General features: G+C 39.0%; 1 protein-coding gene across 4 annotated transcripts in view; it reads right to left on the bottom strand.

The window, feature by feature from the left end:
• The window catches only part of LOC150080448 (kielin/chordin-like protein), a 1,054,752-nt gene that overhangs the window by 492,879 nt on the left and 542,721 nt on the right, over positions 1 to 19,152 (bottom strand). For all 4 annotated transcript variants that reach the window (XR_016547392.1, XM_090381408.1, XM_090381409.1 and 1 more), the window contains 2 exons: positions 11,711 to 11,793; positions 2,889 to 2,994 (listed from right to left, as the gene is read on the bottom strand). Coding sequence is in view for 3 of the 4 variants with exons in the window: in XM_090381408.1 (XP_090237534.1) it covers positions 2,889 to 2,994; positions 11,711 to 11,793 (189 nt within the window). In the remaining variant the exon portion in view is untranslated. The remainder of the gene's footprint in view (positions 1 to 2,888; positions 2,995 to 11,710; positions 11,794 to 19,152) is intronic.

Raw genomic sequence — 19,152 nt, 5'->3', positions numbered from 1 at the left:
ATGCATATACACCGTTAAGAATATATGGCCTGAAGAGAATACCTGAATGGATAAATATGGAATTAGCCAATTTAATAGAATAGAAAAAAGATGGTATAAGTGAGCTGCAGGGGAAATAAAAAGTACGAAAATAGCCAATACTACAGCTAAAAGCTAATCTGTAATAGTAACAGTACCACAGAAAGGGTCAGGCTGACAATGGCTGATTATAAGAAATCACAAAGAGTTTCACTTATGTGAATACAAAGAAGAAATGAACAAATACCAGTCAACAGTATCCCGGGTGCTGAAATTAAAACGTGAAACTGGTGATGTGAAGAGAAGACCTGGATCAGGCCGTAAGAGAGTGATAATGCCTTCCCAAGATCAATATTCAAAGCAGCTATGCCTTCAAATTCGCTGTGCTGGTGCTCCAGATCTAAAACTGGACTTTGAGATGGCCTCTGGTGTTGAAACAAGTGCACGAACTACCGTGCTTTCGGAATATGGTCTGCATGACTATCGGCTCAAGAAGAAGCCTTTGTTGACCCAACAAATGAGGAAGAAGCGACTTGTTTGGGCTAAAATGCATGTTTCGTAGACAAAAGAGCAATGGGATACTGTCATCTTTTCTGACAAATCGAAATTCAACCTGTATAGCTCGAATGGGAAGCGATATGTCAGAAGACGAAAATCAGAGGCATATCATCCTCACTGCATAACACCAACTGTAAAGTTCCCTGTTTTTCAGATGGTCTGGAGATGCACAACAAGCAAAGGAGTGGAGTGAATTAAGTTTATTAATGGAACGTTGAATGCAGAAACCTACACTGCTATCTTGGACGAGTGCCTGAAACCCATTATTAGGAATCATTACACAGACGTCCAAAACTGCATTTTTAAACAAGACTCAGCACCTTGCAACACAGCAAAATTGGTAAGTTTTATACTATTTAGATTTAATGATGAGTTTGTCTTCTTATCTCACAAGGCTTAAAACATACTTACACCAATGTTTTCCCTCATTTTTCTCCCTTAAAGTGAAGTCATACCTCAGAAATGCTGAAATTGAAAATTGCTGGTACGTAATGTTGTCTAAAATTGCTCGGAAGAAGCCATCAAGTAAGATTCAGCTGCAGGAGAGAATTGTAAGGGTGTGGTACCATGAAATTGGGCAAGGCAACCATATATCCAGAAGTTGATTAATCGTTGCAAGGCTGCAATTACAGCTTGAGGAGGAAAAACAAAATATTGAGGACTTATTTTGCTGATTTAAGTATATAATATTATTACATTAACTTGTCATAGGTAGAAATGATATTCTGAAGGAAACACTGTATGATTTCTGTAAAGAGAAAAGTTATCTCTAATCTGATCAGAAATTTTGAAAGAGTCACTTATGAGTTGGCAAAAGGTTTGTTGTTTGGTTTTTAGGAGCATTAGCAACTAAGGCCATATTGCTCCGGGGATATGTGGTGGTCATTCCCTGACCTTTCCGCACCCTCCTTATTTGGTGGGCACGGGCTCGAACACCAGTCTGATCAAGAAGCGTGTGCTACGCACTGCTGCTCCTGCCCACCTGGCTACGGAGGCGCCAAATTGGCAGAAGGGGAAGAGAGAGAGAGAGAGAGAGAGAGAGAGAGAGAGAGAGAGAGAAATATTTTTGGATAATCCAAGTAGATAGGCAAGGAAGGACCCATGGTTTTCAATTGATGATTTATCATATATTTGCATGTAGAGATAGGGAGGCCATAATCCCACTGTATAAGCCAATGGTGAGACTCAACTTGAAATATTGTGCCTAAGGATGGAGACCACACCTAAAAAAAAAGACATTAAGCTTCATGAAAAGGTTCACAGACTGGCAACGCTTGTGAAACTGGAAAAAGGGGGCACCCATACAAGTAGACTGTAAATATGTGTGCTAAAGAGAGTTTGGTAACTAGGCAGCTAAGAGGGGGCTGGGAATCTGACCGAGGTTTGTAAAGCTCTGAGAAGTGGATAGTAAATTGACCGAGGGTGGAATTTTTATGGTTATAAATGATGCTATAACTAGAGAATAGAATCGAGTGGTGTGGTTAAATACAGGAGTACAGTAGTGCACACATTTGAGTTTAACTGTAGTTCAAGCCCACATAACCACTAAATACTGTAATGTTCTTTTACTTTCTTTTACTTTTACCAGGAATATAAACATAAAATTTATTTATTTATTTATAAATTCAATGTATAGGGGAAGAGGCTCTGGTTTGTAAAAAGACTTCTTTTAGACAGAAATTGTAAATCTTTTGAATAAGCATCTTTTGAGAAACCTTTTCAGACATGCAGCTGATTTGATGGAATTCAAATATATTTACAGATATAGGCCACAGAAGATCACCATCCTAGGCAACAATGTCTAACCACAAATAATATTCACAGACATGATATCTAGGTATGGAGAATAAAAGAAATTTCTGAGGGATCAGGATTTAAAAAGATTAAAACTCTGGCCAACCCATGCTGCCAGAAAAAAAAAAAAAGAAAGAAAAAAGGTAACCCTATCAATCTAATAAATTATGACCTACTAAATGGCAATGGTGGCACGTAGCCTCAGATGAGATAAATGCTTTCTTTATTAAAAATATAATTAACTGTCTAATTATGATAAAATTCCTAATTTCATTAGGCTTCTGAAGACCAACTTATGATCAAACTCAGCCTTCTTAAGATCAAGCTATTTGATATAAAAAAAATTATTTGATACTTTTAATCTGATGAATAAAGCAGTTTTTGTTTGTAATATTAAAAATTTGATAAATAATATAATAACAATGTCTAAATACAATGTAAATTATTAATAATATATATTTTAAACAATAAGAATTCGATGTACAATGACAGAAGACTTGAGTAATTATTTAACTTACTTAAACAAAGAGAAGGACAGCAACCACCAGCAGGAATGACAGGATTGTTGCATGGGATATTATGTAAAGGGGGACATGCATATGGCTGACATCTCACTATGGAATTCTTTATAAAAAAATTATATACTTAGCCACAGGAAATACTTATCTGTGTAAAAAAGCAAGCAGAACCTTGCATACATTCATGTAACATTCATGGATATAGTTAAAACATACACTAACTTTTATTCATGATTACAAAAAGGTATATGTAGAAAGATATTCAAGTAAAATAAATAAATCCCTAAAATATATTCTGTTTATTACTGGAGCAATAAAATAAGAAATCAAAATAATCATTAGAATATAATATAAACCTGTCAAATTCTGTGGTTCTTCAAGTCACAACTGACAGTGCAAATTTGCATTTCTGGACTATCAGCCTTCCATTCACTAATCACCTCAATGCTACACTATCTTCAATCTATTGAGGCTAGGTACACAGTTAAACAGCAGGGCTTCTGCTCATTTGCAAGGGGATCATGTGAATCAAATGTCACTAAAAAGCAAAGTCCGTGTAATACTTTTTTTGCTCTCAACTGCAACATTATTTTTGCAAATGAGAGCCTCAAGAAAAGTATAATGCTATTTATTTGGAATTTAGCGTCACCACCTAGACAACAGTTTCAATAATCATTGCCATTTTATTGGTGGATGGCCAGGCACCCCATCAATACAGCACCTGATACTCTTGTGGTTAGCATATTAGTTAATGATCACTGTTCTTCCATGTGGAAAATTACTAGATTTTATTCTTGTAGAGAGAGGAGATATTTTATGGGCTTTTTCACAGTATGGACAAGTTAGTCTCGGGTGAGGGTTGCATGACTTTTTTCCTCAGGATTTTCATTCAGGGTTTGCACATCGCACAAATTACATACCACTGATTAGATATCTTTTTACTGGATGGTGTATTTGTCAGAAGAGATGTTAGAATAGTCATATCAGGACCAGATAGACATATAAGCTAACCAAGTTACAGCTTAGGGCCTCACATTACAGGCTTACTATAGTAAGGGTTACTATAGTAGCCTCAGGCAGTTTTTAAATTCTATGCAGTGAGACCAATTGATGACGCTACCAACAGAAAATTCTAAATGGAAAGCATTCAAAGGAGTAATCCTGAAAGCTACTAGGCTTTTTCATACCAAGAAAGAAATACTGTTCTGGCCTTAGGCCTATGTGGATGTCAGACAAACTACTGAGACAAGCAGCAGAGAAGAAAAGTGCATGGGATGCATGTAAATTATTAGGTGATTCAGAAGCCTGTGGTAGACATAAATTAGTCTGTAATCAAGTCACAAAGGAGGTTAGGCAAGCTAAGGCAGATTATGAGACATCTCTGGCAAAAAAAAAAGAAAGAAAACCAGCAAAGACTTCTATGTTTATATTAGGAAGGGGTTGAATAACATTGGGCCACTTGATGTCTGTGGATTAACTGTTGTTGAACCTGCTCATGTTGCATACAAATTGAATAGGTCTTTTACAGCTACATTCACACATGAGGAATGCTTTAGGAAAGGGAATGCCACAAATATATCAAACTCCGAAGAGGAGCTTAATGACTTTGTGTTAACTAAAAGCAAAGTGGAGGAGAAATTGTTGAAGATGGGCATAAAAAAAACACCAGGGTTGGATGGAATCTATCCAATTATATTAAGGGAGGCAGCAAAGGAGGTAAGCAAACCTTTAGCCATAACTATGAGAACATCCTTGGATTCAGGGCAGGTCCCTATGGACTGAAGACCTGCAAATATATCCCAATTCATAGAGAAAGACCAAAAAGCAACATGAGTAATTACAGACCTGTTAAGTTAATGTCTTTTCCAGGGAAAATAATGGAATCACTGGACTGGCATGTAGTATAATTACATGCCTGTCCAGGACCATCTGGATAGGCATGCAATTATACTGCAATCACAGAATGGATTGGTTAAGGAGTGATCTTGTCTAACCAATCTGATAGGTTATTTTCATGCAGTGACCAAGGATGCAAAATATATTGTTACATCCTTGGTATTGATATTGTTTGCACATAAAAGACTGCTGTAAAATTTTTATACTGTTGCACATAAAATACTCCTGTAAAAACTGGAGCAATGCGGTATTAAGGGCAAGTTACTGCTATGGATAAAGAGTTGGTTAAGCGGAAGAAGAGAGAGAGAGTGGTTATCAATGAACACCGCTCTACATGAAGTTGCCCAGGGTTCGGTGCTGGGCCCATTGTTGATTTGTGTATTTATTAATGATATCGATGAAGGTATATTAAGCTTAATGTCCAAGTTTTCAGATGATACAAAGGTTAGAAGGGTTGTTAATGATAGTAAAGATAGTATGCTACTGCAACACGATCTAGAAAAGTTAGATAGATGGGCTGAGAAGTGGCAACTGAAGTTTAACATTGACAAATGCAAAGTACTGCATATGGGTAGAAACACCGAAGAGAAACGTACCAACTGTGTGGTACTATACTCAGGGAAGTGGAAAGTGAAAAAGACCTGGGGGTAATTGTGCAGTCAAATATGAAGTTCGCTGAGCAGTGTAGATGGGCTGCCAGGGCAGGTCATGGCGTTTTGTCAATGATATATAGGAATTTTGTTTGCAGAGACAAGGAGGTGATTATCCCTTTGTATAAGGCAATGGTCAGGCCACACCTTGAGTACTGCATACATGTCTGGAGGCCCCATTTTAGGAAGGATGTAGAGTTGCTAAAGAAGGGCAGCAAGATTGGTGAGAGGAACAAAGGATTTCTTATACCAGGATAGGCTTAAATTCTGTAAGTTGCAGCATCTGGAGACTAGGAACCTGCGAGGTGATCTGACTGAGGTGTACAAGGCCTATTTAAGGCTGAACTAGACAAACATTTGGAGTGCCCGGATAGGTGAAATGGGAAGGGTTTTTTTTTTTTTGGCTGATGCTCTATAAGCTTGCTTTCTTGCATTATATGCCAATGCTAATGTCAGAGTTTGAATATGACACAAAGGTAAGGTTGGCAGGGTAGTTAACAACAATCATCAGGGTGAGCTACTGCAACAAGACATAGGAAAATTGGGTCGAGTGGCTGAGAAATTGCAGCTGAAGTTTAACATTGACAAATGCATGATACTGCATATGGATAGTAGTAACCTCAGAGTATTAGTATTAGAAATGGCCATATGGTGCAAGGAAATCTATGGCTTATGCTGCACCAGCCAAAAAAATAAAAATAAATAAATAAAAATAAAATAATAATAAGAAGAAGAAAAATTTTAAAAAATAAATAATTAATAAGAGAAAAAGAAATACACAACCTATTCATTTCCCTACTCCTGTAGGTAATTGCTTTCCAGCTGACCTTTGAATTTTTTCAAACTTTCAGCCTCTACCACCCATGTAGGTAACTTATTCCACTAATTTATAACTGACTAAAATAAAACTCCCATCAATCCAGTCTAAACATCCCCCCCCCATAACTTGAAATTATGGTTCTAGAATCATTTATATACGTGAACATTTTGTCCTCATTCATTTTACTTATGCCTCTCAGAGCCTTAAACACATCAATCAAGTCTCCTCTAAGGTACCTAGTTTCCAAGCTCTGCAACCCACATATTTGAAGTTTTTCCTTATATGGATGCCCTTTTGCCGATCTCACCTGGTGAGATCAGCAAAAGTGAGTTACCATCTTTGGACCCTTTCAAGAAGCACAATGTCTTTCTTTAGGTGTGGCCTCCATAGCTGAACACAGTATTCCAAGTGTGGTCTAACAATAGACTTATAAATTGGGATTATGACATCCTTATCTCTACTAGCAATTGTTCTATAAATCATCGATAAGACACCATGGGCCTTCCTTGCAACCTGTCTACAATGCTCAGAGAACTTCATGTCTGACCATATCATAACACCCAAATCCCTTTCCTCCACTACTGGCTTTAGTTCAACTCCACTAAGTATATAAGTTATTTTGGGGTTACTGTTCCCTAAGTGTAATACCTTATACTTTGCTGGATTAAAGCATAGCTGCCATTTTTCTGACCATTCCTGAAGTCTATCTAGGCCACTTCTACAGAGTGACCTAGATAGACTTCAGGCAGTGATCATTAACTACTCTGCCAATCTTTATAACCTCTGAAATTTAGACATCACCCCCTCGATCCCTTCATCAATGTTATTTATGAAAATCGAATACAACAGTGGTTCTAATACTGATCTTTGGGGAACCCCACTTCTTATATCACCCAATCTGAGGAATAACCATTTATCACAGCCCTCTGATTCTGCTCTGAAGCCATCCAGCTATCCATCTAAAGTATTTTCCCAGTGATTCCAACCTGTTCCAGCTTATAACTCATGTGGGACTGAGTCAAATGCTTTGCTGAAATCCAAATAAACAATGTTGAAATTATTCCCTAAGTCCAGTTCCTGAGTGACCCTGTCAAATAGCTAACCAGATTAGTTAAACATGATTTTCCTTTTACAAAACTACACTGAGTATCTTTCAGAATTCCATTTCTATCTAAATGATCCTGAATTCCACCCTTGATCATTGTCTCCATGATTTTCCCTACTACTGAAATTAGACTGACGGGCCGGTAATTTCCCACTTTACTCTTAGAACCACCCTTATGTATTGGAGGGCGCATTATAGCCTTAGTCGCTAATGCGCCAATAAAACCTAAGCAACATGTATTGGAGATACATTGGTACTTTTCCAATCCAATGGAATCACTTCTGAGTCCAGTGATGCTCTCATAATTAGCCTCAATGGTTCAATGCACTCACTTTCCAGCGATTTCTCCCTTAAGATTATAGGACATATGCCATCAATCCCAGGAGACTTATTAGCCTGTAGGTTCAAAGTTTTTTCATTAAATAAACATGTGAAATTACAACATCATTAATTACATTTTTTTCAACTTCATTCCCAAAATTTCTCACTGATACAAAGGGTTTTTCTTCTGTAAATAACACTGCAAAGTAACTGAGTTCATCTGCAACTTCAGCTGGGATATCTAATACTATCTCACATCCATTACATAAAGGTCTGATCTGGGTTTGTCCTTCTCTTCTTTGCATTTATAAATGTAAAGAATTCCTTATCCCCACTCTTTGCTAGTGATTTCTCATAATCTGCCTTTGCCAGCATAACTTTTCCTGTGGCACGATTTCAGATCAATTTCTAGCTGTTATAGGCTTCAGTACTTTTTTATTGCTCATAACTTTTCCATGCCATCTTTTTCTGCTCAAATAATCTGGCAACTTCCTTATTCATCCAACTTGGGATCTTCCTCACGAAGTATTTTTTTAATGGTATATAAGCATTCAAGGCTTCTGTGATTAATGTTTTAAAGGAATACCATAATTCAAATGTATTCACTCTCTGTGAGATATCTACCCAGTTAACAGAGGCCATGTAGCACCTTAAGGCATCATAATTTCCTTTCCTGAAATTATAACCCTTCACTTTAACTACTGCTACCTCTCTGTTCATTGTCCACCATAGAATTCCATAATCACTTCCTGCTACTGGTTCCTGTACTGTCAGCCCTATTATGTCATCTTGTTATTGGGTGATGATGAGGTCTATATTATTCTTTTCCCTAGTACTTTCCCTGACATGTTGATACAAATAACAATCATCTAGTTGATTTAAAAGTTTTGTCCCCATGTGGAGTTTCCTTCCCATTTGCTCCAATCAATTAGAGACAAATTAAAATCACCATAATAAGACATTGATGCTTACTTGCCCATTCCATGTGCATGCAGAGGCTCTCATAATAGTCGCCTCCGTAGCCAGGTGGGAAGGAGCAGCAGTGCGTAGCACATGCTCCTTGATTAGACCGGGGTTCGAGCCCATCACCACCAAATACGGAGGATGCGGAAAGGTCAGGGAATGACCACTGCATATCCCGGAGCAATATGGCCTTAGTTGCTAATGCTCCTAAAAACCAAATAACAAACAAACAAACAAGCTCTCATCATAATCTTCATAATCACCTGACATGTAGATTACTCCCACTCTCATTATACTTTTGCTTCCTATTCTCTCACACCATACAGATTCTATACTAGCATGTGAAACGTCTGAATCTGGGAAAGTTTTCATCATGCTCAGGCTGCTTTTAATAAGATGTATAACTTACCTCCCCTTCTATCTTCCCTATCCTTCCTAAATACATTATACATACCATACTGAAACTGATCATTCCCTAACTCCAGGTGGTACCACATTTCCATAAGCCCTATTATGTCAGCTTTACTTGTCCTAACCAGCAGTCTGAATTCACTCACTTTACTGACAATACATCTAACATTAGTGTTCTTGTATAGTTAACTACCCTGACACCTCCCTTAAAGTTATTTAAGCTCGCTTCCCTAGCTTTAGCTACCAGCTCATTTGAAACTTTTCTGCCCTCAGAACATCTTGCTAATATGTTCTGTTGCGGTAACAAACAAGAACTCTTCAGGTATGTTCAAGTGTTACTTTGACTAATATTATCAGATAAATGTGAATCTATATTACCTTTGTCCCCTCCCCAAACTAGCAGATTCCCTGAACCGTTAAGGTATCCTCAATAATACTGGCAGAAACCCTTGCACCACCTTTGTTTAAATGTATCCTGTCTCTACAAAACAGATTCCTTCAAAACAGTGTGAGCTAAGCTGATATAAATTTTCCACCAAAAGCCTTGCAGAGTCCTTCAAATGTTGAGTTAATCCACAAGCTTTCAGCATATAATCCCTCCTATCATGCCTGCACAGAATTGCGATCTCACTCACGGCATTTCTTCAGCATGGTCCTATATTTCTCAAACAAATCGTCAAATCGTGTATGCTTAATGTCGTTAGTCCCCACATGAATAATAATATTCTCTTTATCCCACTAAAATCTGACAGTCTGTTGGTAACATCATTAATAGTTGCTTCCAGCAGACATACCCTGGTTCTAGCCCACCTATCCATATTACAAAAAATATTTTCTATTTCCCTGACAATGGAGTCTCCTAAGAGTAACTTATCAAATGTGTGTTATACACTCAGTATTGTGGAGAATGAAAAAGACCTGAGGGGGAGGTAATTGTGCAATCAAACATGAAATTCCCTGAGCAGTGTAGATACTGCCAAGACAGCTCATAGGGTTTTGTCAATGATATAAACAGAAACTTTGCTAGCAGGGATAAGCAAGTGATTATTCCTTTGTACAAAGCCAAGATTAGACCACACCTTGGGTATGGTATACAAGTCTGGAGACCTCACTTTATGAAGGCTGTTATTATTATTAGTATCAGCCATATGGTACAAGGAAGCCTGAGGCTCATGCTGCACCAGCCAAAAAAAATTCCCAAATAACCCTGAGAGAGAGAGAGAGAGAGTGAGCCCCTCAGGTTAACGTAAATGATTACTCTTCTCTGCTGTAACAGGTGCAGAGAAGGTCAACTAGACTGGAGAAGGGAACAAAAGGATGCCCTTACCTAGAAAGGCTCTGGTTCTGAAAATTGCAGCATCTTAAGACTAGCCACTTGTGGGGAGATTTGATTGAGATGTTTAGAGCCTTGAATGGATTGAATAAGCTGAAATTTAATGGCATTCTTCCACTTGCTGGGACTACACACATGAGGGGGGCATAAATTCAAGTTGAGGATGGTTGCAGGATAGATGTAAGGAAGTTTTTCTTCAGCCAGTGGGTGGTTGATTGGTGGAACAGACTCCCAACTATTGTTGTGGAAGTAGATAGGTAATGCAAATTATTTATAGAAAGAACTTACAGTATTGGATATTTCTATCATTATGTTTTAGCAAGAGCTTATGTTTTTTATGGTACTCACTCTTAATCCAATATGGTTCAAAGATTTGGAATTTAAAAATGAAGATTAAGTTAAAAATTCCCGAAGCAAAAAGTAGTGCACTTCTCTTTACTTTAACCATGCATGACTTTTCTTGTCATATATGATTAAAACTGTAATGTGAACTGTATAACCAACTAACCTTCTAAGTATACGTTTGAGGTGCCTGGTCCTCTAGGTTGTTGTTGTTATTTGGTTTTTAGGGGCATTAGCAACTAAGGCCATATTGCTCCGGGGATATGGGGTGGTCATTCCCTGACCTTTCCGCATCCTCCATATTTGGTGGTCACAGGCCCGAACCCTGGTCTAATCAAGAAGCGTGTGCTACGCACTGCTGCTCCTGCCCACCTGGCTATGGAGGCACCATCCTCTAGGTACCACAGATCACAACTAGCATCACTTACATAAAGAGAAGTGCACTCCTTTTTCCTTGGGACATTTTTAACCTAACCTTCACTTTTAAATTTCATGCCTCTGAACCATATGGATTAAGAGGTCAGTAAAAAACATAAGCTCTTGCTAAAACTTAATGATGAAGTGGATGGGTTGAATAAATTCAAGGAAGAACTAAACAAATTCTTAGAGGTATGGATGGGTGAACTGTATAAGATTTTTTTTTTGTGCCTGATGCTATATAAGTTTGTTTTTTTGCAATCTTATATAGCATATATTTTGCAATTTGGTTCATCCGAATTTATCTGAATCACATTTGCATTAGGAGGAAATAAAAAAACGTTCATTTTGTTGTTTAGTTCTAGCTTGTTTGGCCAAAGTTGTTAGTATTCGATACACACATTTAAGCAATGGCAAGTACGAGATATTCTTTGGTAGATGTCAGAAGATATACACCAACATGAATTATTGAACTGCACAAAGTTGGGTGGTTAATGTATAAAAGGAAGATGGACATTACTATTCATAAAAAAATTCTAAAACTGTTGCAAAAGGTTTACTTACCTGACAGGAACAATTAAGACAAGAATTAAAGCCAGGAGAAAAACTACTGCCACTACGATAGGTTTTGCCATCATAGTCACATTCTAAAAATATATATTTTCGTTTATAATTTTTTAATCAGAATCTAATATTAAATATAATTCACATATTATCAATATTAGTCACATTTATTAAATAATCTTTCTTTCAAACAACAATCAAAGTCAAGTAAAATTTGTGCAAAGGCCTCAGGGCATGCAAGAGTTACAAAACATTGTTGTACAGGTACAGCAGGTTATGTTTTCAGTTTTATACATAAAGTTTGCTATGAAATGCATTAATCTTATATTGTAAATAAAGTCACCACAAGTTGTCTTGGTGTTGCTGCAGCACATGAAATAAAAATCACTGCTCCACAGGAGAAGTATATTTCTATTTATTTTAAATGCATGCCATTCCCACCCACATAGCCTGTTTTGGTACTTATCAGTCAGTAAAGTAGACATTTAAACATCTGAAAAATCAAAGATGCAATATTACCAAATTATGTAGGGTGCCTCCGTAGCCAGGTGGGCAGGAGCAGCAGTGCGTAGCACATGCTTCTTGATTAGATCGGGGCCTGAGCCTGTGGCCACCAAATACGGAGGATGTGGAAAGGTCGGGGAATGACCACCACACATACCCGGAGCAATATGGCATTAGTTGCTAATGTTCCTAAAAACCAAATAACAAACAAACCAAAATATGTGAGATGCTCAAAGTGAAGTGCTGGATCAATTCCATGACAAGTCATGGTTACTTACTTTTACAATATGACAGTGACTGATTTTGTTTGGAGCAAACTAATCAGATGGGTAGCCTTTTCCTTCTTGTCCACAAGGGTTATGTCGGGTCTATTGTGCGGGATTGTCCTATCTGTTATTATGGCATTGTCCCAGTACAGTGGGTTGGGGTCTCTGGTACTGCCTGGGGTTCGTACTTGTAGTATGGTACACTTTCTTTGATCAACTGGCATTTCCTTGCTAGCTTCTGATGTATTATCCTGGCTACCTGGTCATGTCTACGAGTGTACTCAGTCTGGGTGATCACCTTGCATCCCGCAGTGATGTGTTGGATCATTTCTGAGGCCAGGTGGCATTGTTGACATATGTCATCAGACACTCCAGGCTCCTTGGCGATGTATTTTTTATAGTTTCTGGTGTTGATTGCCTGGTCTTGGATGGCGAGCATGAATCCTTCAGTCTCGGGAAAGAGCGTCCTGCTTGTGAGCCATGGATTGGAAGCAATTTTATCTATGTGATCTTGATGGAGATCATTGTAGTGTCTGCCATAGAGTGTCTTCTCTGCCCATCTTTCTAGCTTTGTTTGTGCCTCTTGGTTGGGGGGGACTCCTCTCTTAAGTTGAGTGGGTATACTGCTTGTCTATCTTCCTTATGGCCTGCTGGAGTGTTGCTGCTGTGTGTTTCTGAAAGTAATCCTTCAAGTTAACTATCGCTGTCTTCTGTTGCTCAATGAGGTCTATCAGGCCCTTTCCTTCTTCTTTCTGGGCAACTGTCAGTCTCTCCACGATAGATTTCGGGTGGTGTTGGTGGCTCTTGGTCATCATTGTCCTTGTCTTTCTCATGACATCCTCCAGCTCGGTGTTAGTCCAATCTCTGATTCCGAAGGAGCATGTTAGCACTGGGACTGCATAAGTGTTTATGGCTTTAACTGTGTTCCCTCTGTTCAGCTTTGCTCAACGGTGGATGCAATTAATGCCACCCTTGATTTGACAGCTGCCTCTAATAGCAAATATGTCCTTGGTCTCTTTGTAGACTTCAAGGGGGCCTTTGACACCTTATGGTGGCAAAGTGTCCTCGCGAGGTTTCGGGAGGCCGAGGTTTCCATTCCTTTATACAGGTTAATATCAAGTTATTTCTCAAACCGTAACATTGTTGTCTCCTCTGGCTTTGAAGTTGTAAAGAGACAGGTTACTCGTGGCTGCCCCCAGGGCTCTGTTCTGGGACCAATTTGTTGGTCCGTTGTTCTGGATGGGTGGCTCACTCAAAATCTACCATATACACATAAAGTTGCTTACGCCGATGATTTGGTCGTTCTCATCCTTGGTAATTCCAGGTTGGAATTGGAGGAACGTGCCAATGAGGCACTCCTTGATCTTGACTGCTGGTGCCAACTGCATAAGCTCGAGGTCTCAGTCTCAAAGACAAAGCAGATGCTGTTGAAGGGGCGGCTAGCTGTTAACAGACCACCAACCGTAAAACTTAATGATAATTCTATTGGCCTTGTAACTTCTTTCAAATATTTAGGAGTCATGCTGGATAATAAGCTAAATTTCGTCCAGCATGCGAAATACTTGCTAAAGAAAATTAAAATCCTCACTGGCAAAATACTTCATATAGCAAGATGTACTTCTGGTTTAAAATCCAGTGTGCTTCGAACATATTACAGATGCATCTTTATCCCGATTATTGTCTATGCTGCTGGTGCTTGGGGCCGTAAATGTACTACAACAATGGTTGCAAAGTATCTTATACAAGCGCAACGTTTTTTCCTTTTAGCAACATCACGTGCTTGCAGAACCATTTCTACCCCAGCCCTGTTAGTTTTAACTGGGAAATTACCAATTCAATATGAGGTTATTCAAAATTTTCTTATGTTCCATAAAAGTCGAGGTATTCTTGTCCAATTGAACCAGTATTCTAACAATTTGGATCTTACCTATAAGGAGGAATGTAAAAGGTTGACAGCACTCTTTAAAGATTCCTGGCAACAGGATTGGAATCTTAATACAAAAGGAAGAGTAACTTATAGTTTTAAACCTACAGTAGAAATTTTTACTAGGGATAACTTTCCCTGGTTTACGCCAGGTCTATATCTCACCTTTCTTCTTTCTGGGCACGGTAGCATTAATTTTAAGCTTTTTCATTTCGGTCTTGCTAACTCTCCAAACTGTTTGTGTGGTGAATTGGAAACAGTTCCACACGTAATATTAGACTGTCCTTTATATGTTGATTTACGGCTTCCTTTTCAATTAATAACAAACGTGTTTGATGTTTCTGAGTTTCCTCTTTTGGTTTCCTCTTTGGAATTGTTTGGGGCTTTTTCAACTTTTGCGGATAAGGTTTTCAAACGTCGGAAAATCTTAATGTCAGATAGTTCTTAGATAACATCGACACCATTAGGAATCTAACTCTTGTGTTTTAGGTATAATAATGCACAGTTTTTGTTTTGCCCTGGTTGGGGTGGAGTCTTTCTTCTTGTACTTCTGTTGTAAATGAGATGTCTTAGCTCGTAGTTAAATGTAAATATGTAACAAAGTTTTAACTCTTCTAGAACTTTTGTATTATATTGTAACTTACAGTTATTACCTGGTTTTGTTTTTGGGTTTCTGAGTCTGTTCTGTGTTTGTTTTCTAGTTTTGTATATATGTATATCTCTTCTCAGAAATTGAGATTTTGTAAATTTCAGCCCCATTCGGGCTGGTGGTTGATTCATTAAGTTAAATGGTAAATGTAATTATTTACTTAAGTGTTGTTCCAATAGTTGCTGAATTTTGTTGTAATAAGTTAATTGGTGTTATTGAATCAAATTTAACTTAACTGTAGTTGAATATACTTACTTATTTTTGCTTTCAATTGGAAGATTTTATATAACAAAATATAAATAATATTTTGTAATAGTAAGAGTTTTAAAGCAATATTTGTTGAAATGTTTTTAATTATTTGCCACTAGTGTTGAGGAAATTCTTTTTTCCTCTTCTGTTTCCTTTTCTAACCTATTTCTTCCGTTTCTTTCTTCTAACTATTTTCCTACTAAGTCCTTCCCATTTATTCTTGATGTTTTGCATCAGTATGAAGTATAGTTGTTCCTGGCTGCCTCCACGTGGCTAGGGACGGGAGTCTGGGGGTAGAAGGAAATTGCTTCTGCCCCCAGACTGCGAAATGCCAGGAGCCGGCACACAACATACAACAGAACACACACTTACACACAGTAACGGGTTCAAACATTTTATTAGTTGTTCTTTCCTTGAAAAGTTTTTTTTTTTTTTTTTTTCTGCCGGCTCAGCGATATGCTTTTAGAGTACACTGCGGTGTATAGGGGAAACCCTGGATCCCGCCTAACAAACACAAATACTTGAATACTTGTTCAGCTTTGCTTTCAACAGGCTTCTGTGTCTCTGATGGTATTTTTCGGTTAGGCAGGCCTTAATTTCCTTGTGCTGTAACTGCTGCTGAGCCTGCATCATCCCCAAGTACTTGTAGGCCTCTTCCTCTGTCATGGCTTCAATCTCTTTACCAGTCTGCAGTTGGTAGTTTTGGTTGACTAATTTTCCCTGGTGCAATCCATGGGTCTTGCATTTGTCTAGACCAAAGTCCATCCTAATATCATTGCTGAATTCTTCGGTGATCTGGAGTAGTTGCTGGAGTTGCATCTCGGCTTCCGCGTAAAGCTTGATGTAATTCCTGTACATCAGGTGGATGAGGGTGTACTGGTTCTTCCTTCCTTTTTTGGTTATATCCGTACTTGCTACTGTTGAGCATGGTGGATAGCAAGTTAAGTGCTATACAGAACCACAATGGCCTCAGGGCATCTCCCTGAGAGATTCCTCTCCTGATGGGGATTGGCCTGGTTGTGATGTTTTCAACCTTAATGGTGGTATTCCATTTCACCATCGTTATTCCTAGGAAGTTTTTCACTATCGGATTGACTTTGTATTAGCCAGCTACAAGGCACAGAGTCAAAGGCCTTGCGGTAATCAATGTAGGTTGTGTACATGTACATGTTGCGGTGCTTCTTATAGGCTTGCTCCATAACTACGGCATCTATGGTTAATTGCTCCTTGCATCCTTTCTGCTGTTTGGTCATTATGTTCTGGCTCTCCAAGTGGCCTGATATCTTCCTGGTTATACAGCTGGTCAGGATCTTGTACATTGTTGGTAGGCAGGTGATTGGCCTATATTTCGCCAGGTTTCTTGTATCTTCGTCTTTAGGCGTCAGCTATGTGATTCCTTGAGCGAGAAACTTCGGGATTCTCTCTGGATGCCTTATCATTTGGGTGAACTGCTCTGCCAGTTGTTTGTGTGTGTGCAAGTGAGCTTCTTGCACTATTAGTTGTGGACATTATCTATTCCTGGAGTTTGCCAGTTTTGAGAGTTCTTGATCGTCTGTTTTACTTCTTCCCGCATCTCCCACCCTCTCATTTCTTGTATGTCCTTGGTTTTCTTGCATTCTAGTTCTATCCAGGGTACTTGGCTGTTTTGTCTTGCTTTCCTGCTCCATATGTTTCCCCAGAACTCCTCAATCATCTTCTCTCAGGTGGTCCATTCTCTTTTTTCCCATCTTCTCTGAGATTTCTGTAGAAGCTTCTTGGTCAGTTGTTTATTTTCCTCTGGGAGCTCTCTTTGTATCGGCGTGGTCTCTTGCTGAGTGCAAGGAGATTCTGCTGCAATGTGTCCAAGTACTCTGCTATTCTCTGATTTTTTGCCTCATGTCTACTGTGGATGCTGTCTCTCTTGAGGATGCTCTTCACTTTTCCAATTAATTTCTTACTCCTATTGCCCCATTGGTACTGGGTCAATTGGCCTAGCTTGACTCTTAATTCTTCTATCTTCTGCTGAAATCTTCTTTCCCAAGCTTGTGGTTCCTTCTGTTTTCGGTTCTTCTGCTGCTAGTCTCTCATTTCTCTTCCATTAATCCTCATGGCTGCTACTGCAACACAATACACGGCTGTGTGGATGGCCTCCAGTGTTGCACCATTGCTGTTGAGGTAATGCGGTATTATGTGCCGATTGAGGTGGTCTGTGACTCTCCACAAAGTTCTATTTGGACTCTGCTTCAGTAGGATGTGAGTCTTTGTTGGGTCCATTCCTTCAAATTCTGTTATGGCCTTCTTCCATTCATCCTCTATTCTGGATATCATGACCTCATCTCTTTCCACTTCAGCTGCTGTGGGTTGTATTTCTTCTTGCTCTTCCTCCTCTGGTTCAGTGGTGGTATGTTCTTCCTCCTCTGGTTTTGTATTCTTTATCTTTTGTAGTTGATCACTCATGTCCTGCTTGATTTTTTCCAAGATTGAATGAGCTATCAGGTTCTTTGTGACGATTGTCCTTCTCTGGTCTGCTATTTGCTGTCCGGTGACCTGAATATCTGAGAATCGTTCCAATCACTTGGTATGTAGTCTCGCCCTGTAAGCTGTCATATCAGTCTCCAGTTTCATTATTATTAAGAGAGAGAGAGAGAGAGAGAGAGAGAGAGAGAGAGAGAAAAGTAGAAGGAAATCACCTAGAAAGAGAAGAATGATGATATCCAGCTCAGTCTGAGTGTACTCAGTCTGGGTGTGCCAAGCCCATACTCACCAGATGTGTGCCCCTGGATATACACACACACACACACACACACACACACACACACACACACACACACACACACACACACACACACACACACACGCACAAAATCATAAAATTAGAATATAAAATCAGAATATGTCAGTTGTACGGCAAGCCAAGAAAGTAATCCAGTATGAAACAACAGCAAAAGACAAAGAAAGAAGGGGGGGGGCGATAAAAGATGCTATAAAAGGAATGTACTATTAAAATAATTTAGAAAGAATGCGAGTAATAAGAATATCAAATAATATAAATTTAGCATTAAAATTTAGCATCAAGTCCAAATTGTATGAAATATCACTATAAATGAAGACAAAAACAAAAACCATCCACAAACCATTGGTGCCATCAAGGGGGGGGGGGAGTGCTACTAAATTTGAATTAACCTGGCAACTTAACCACAAGCTGCCTTGGTATTGCACTACTGAATATAAAAGGTACTGCTCCAATGGAGAAGTATATTGCTTTTTATTTAAAGTGAATGCTACTACCCAGAACCTGGTATACTCTTTAAATAAAATAAACTGTAATTCTCCAGGAGCAGTGCCTTTTATTCACAGTAATGCAATATAAGGAACCTCATGGCAAAGTGCCTCTAAGTCGTAAAGCTGGTATGGTTTTACTGGCACATTAGCAGCAATAGCTATTATGCACCAAGTAAAAGCAGTTTTCTCATAGCTATGCAGAGACAGAAGGGTCCTTGAGGTTGTCACAGACATTCTCTCAGATATGCCAGACAAGCTGTACTTGCTACCTGGGAGTCTAAAACGCTGATGGAACTGATATTCGGGTGACACTCAAGTCAAGTGGACCCAATTTCGGCGAAGTCCGGACAGTCTGTGATAGCCAAATCCTCTGCTTGCACCTTCACGATGGTGGGACTGTTAGTAATCCTGGGTATAACCCCCATGCACAAGTACATGGTGGGTGACCACCCAGGTGTGAACCAACATAAGCAGGGGTCGAGGTGTGGCGCCCACACCACATGGAGGAACGCCGCCCCTCTATGTTACCAGGCAGTACTAGGTGGAAGATGACTCTCATCAACCGGTGAAATACCACCACTTTGCTTAT

Source organism: Mastigoproctus giganteus, chromosome 9 (assembly GCF_048544385.1).
Source record: "Mastigoproctus giganteus isolate SK-2022 chromosome 9, ASM4854438v1, whole genome shotgun sequence".
Taxonomy (NCBI): Eukaryota; Metazoa; Arthropoda; class Arachnida; order Uropygi; family Thelyphonidae; genus Mastigoproctus; species Mastigoproctus giganteus.
The sequence above is the reverse complement of the archived record's forward strand: the minus strand, read 5'-3'. Positions and strand labels throughout refer to the sequence as shown.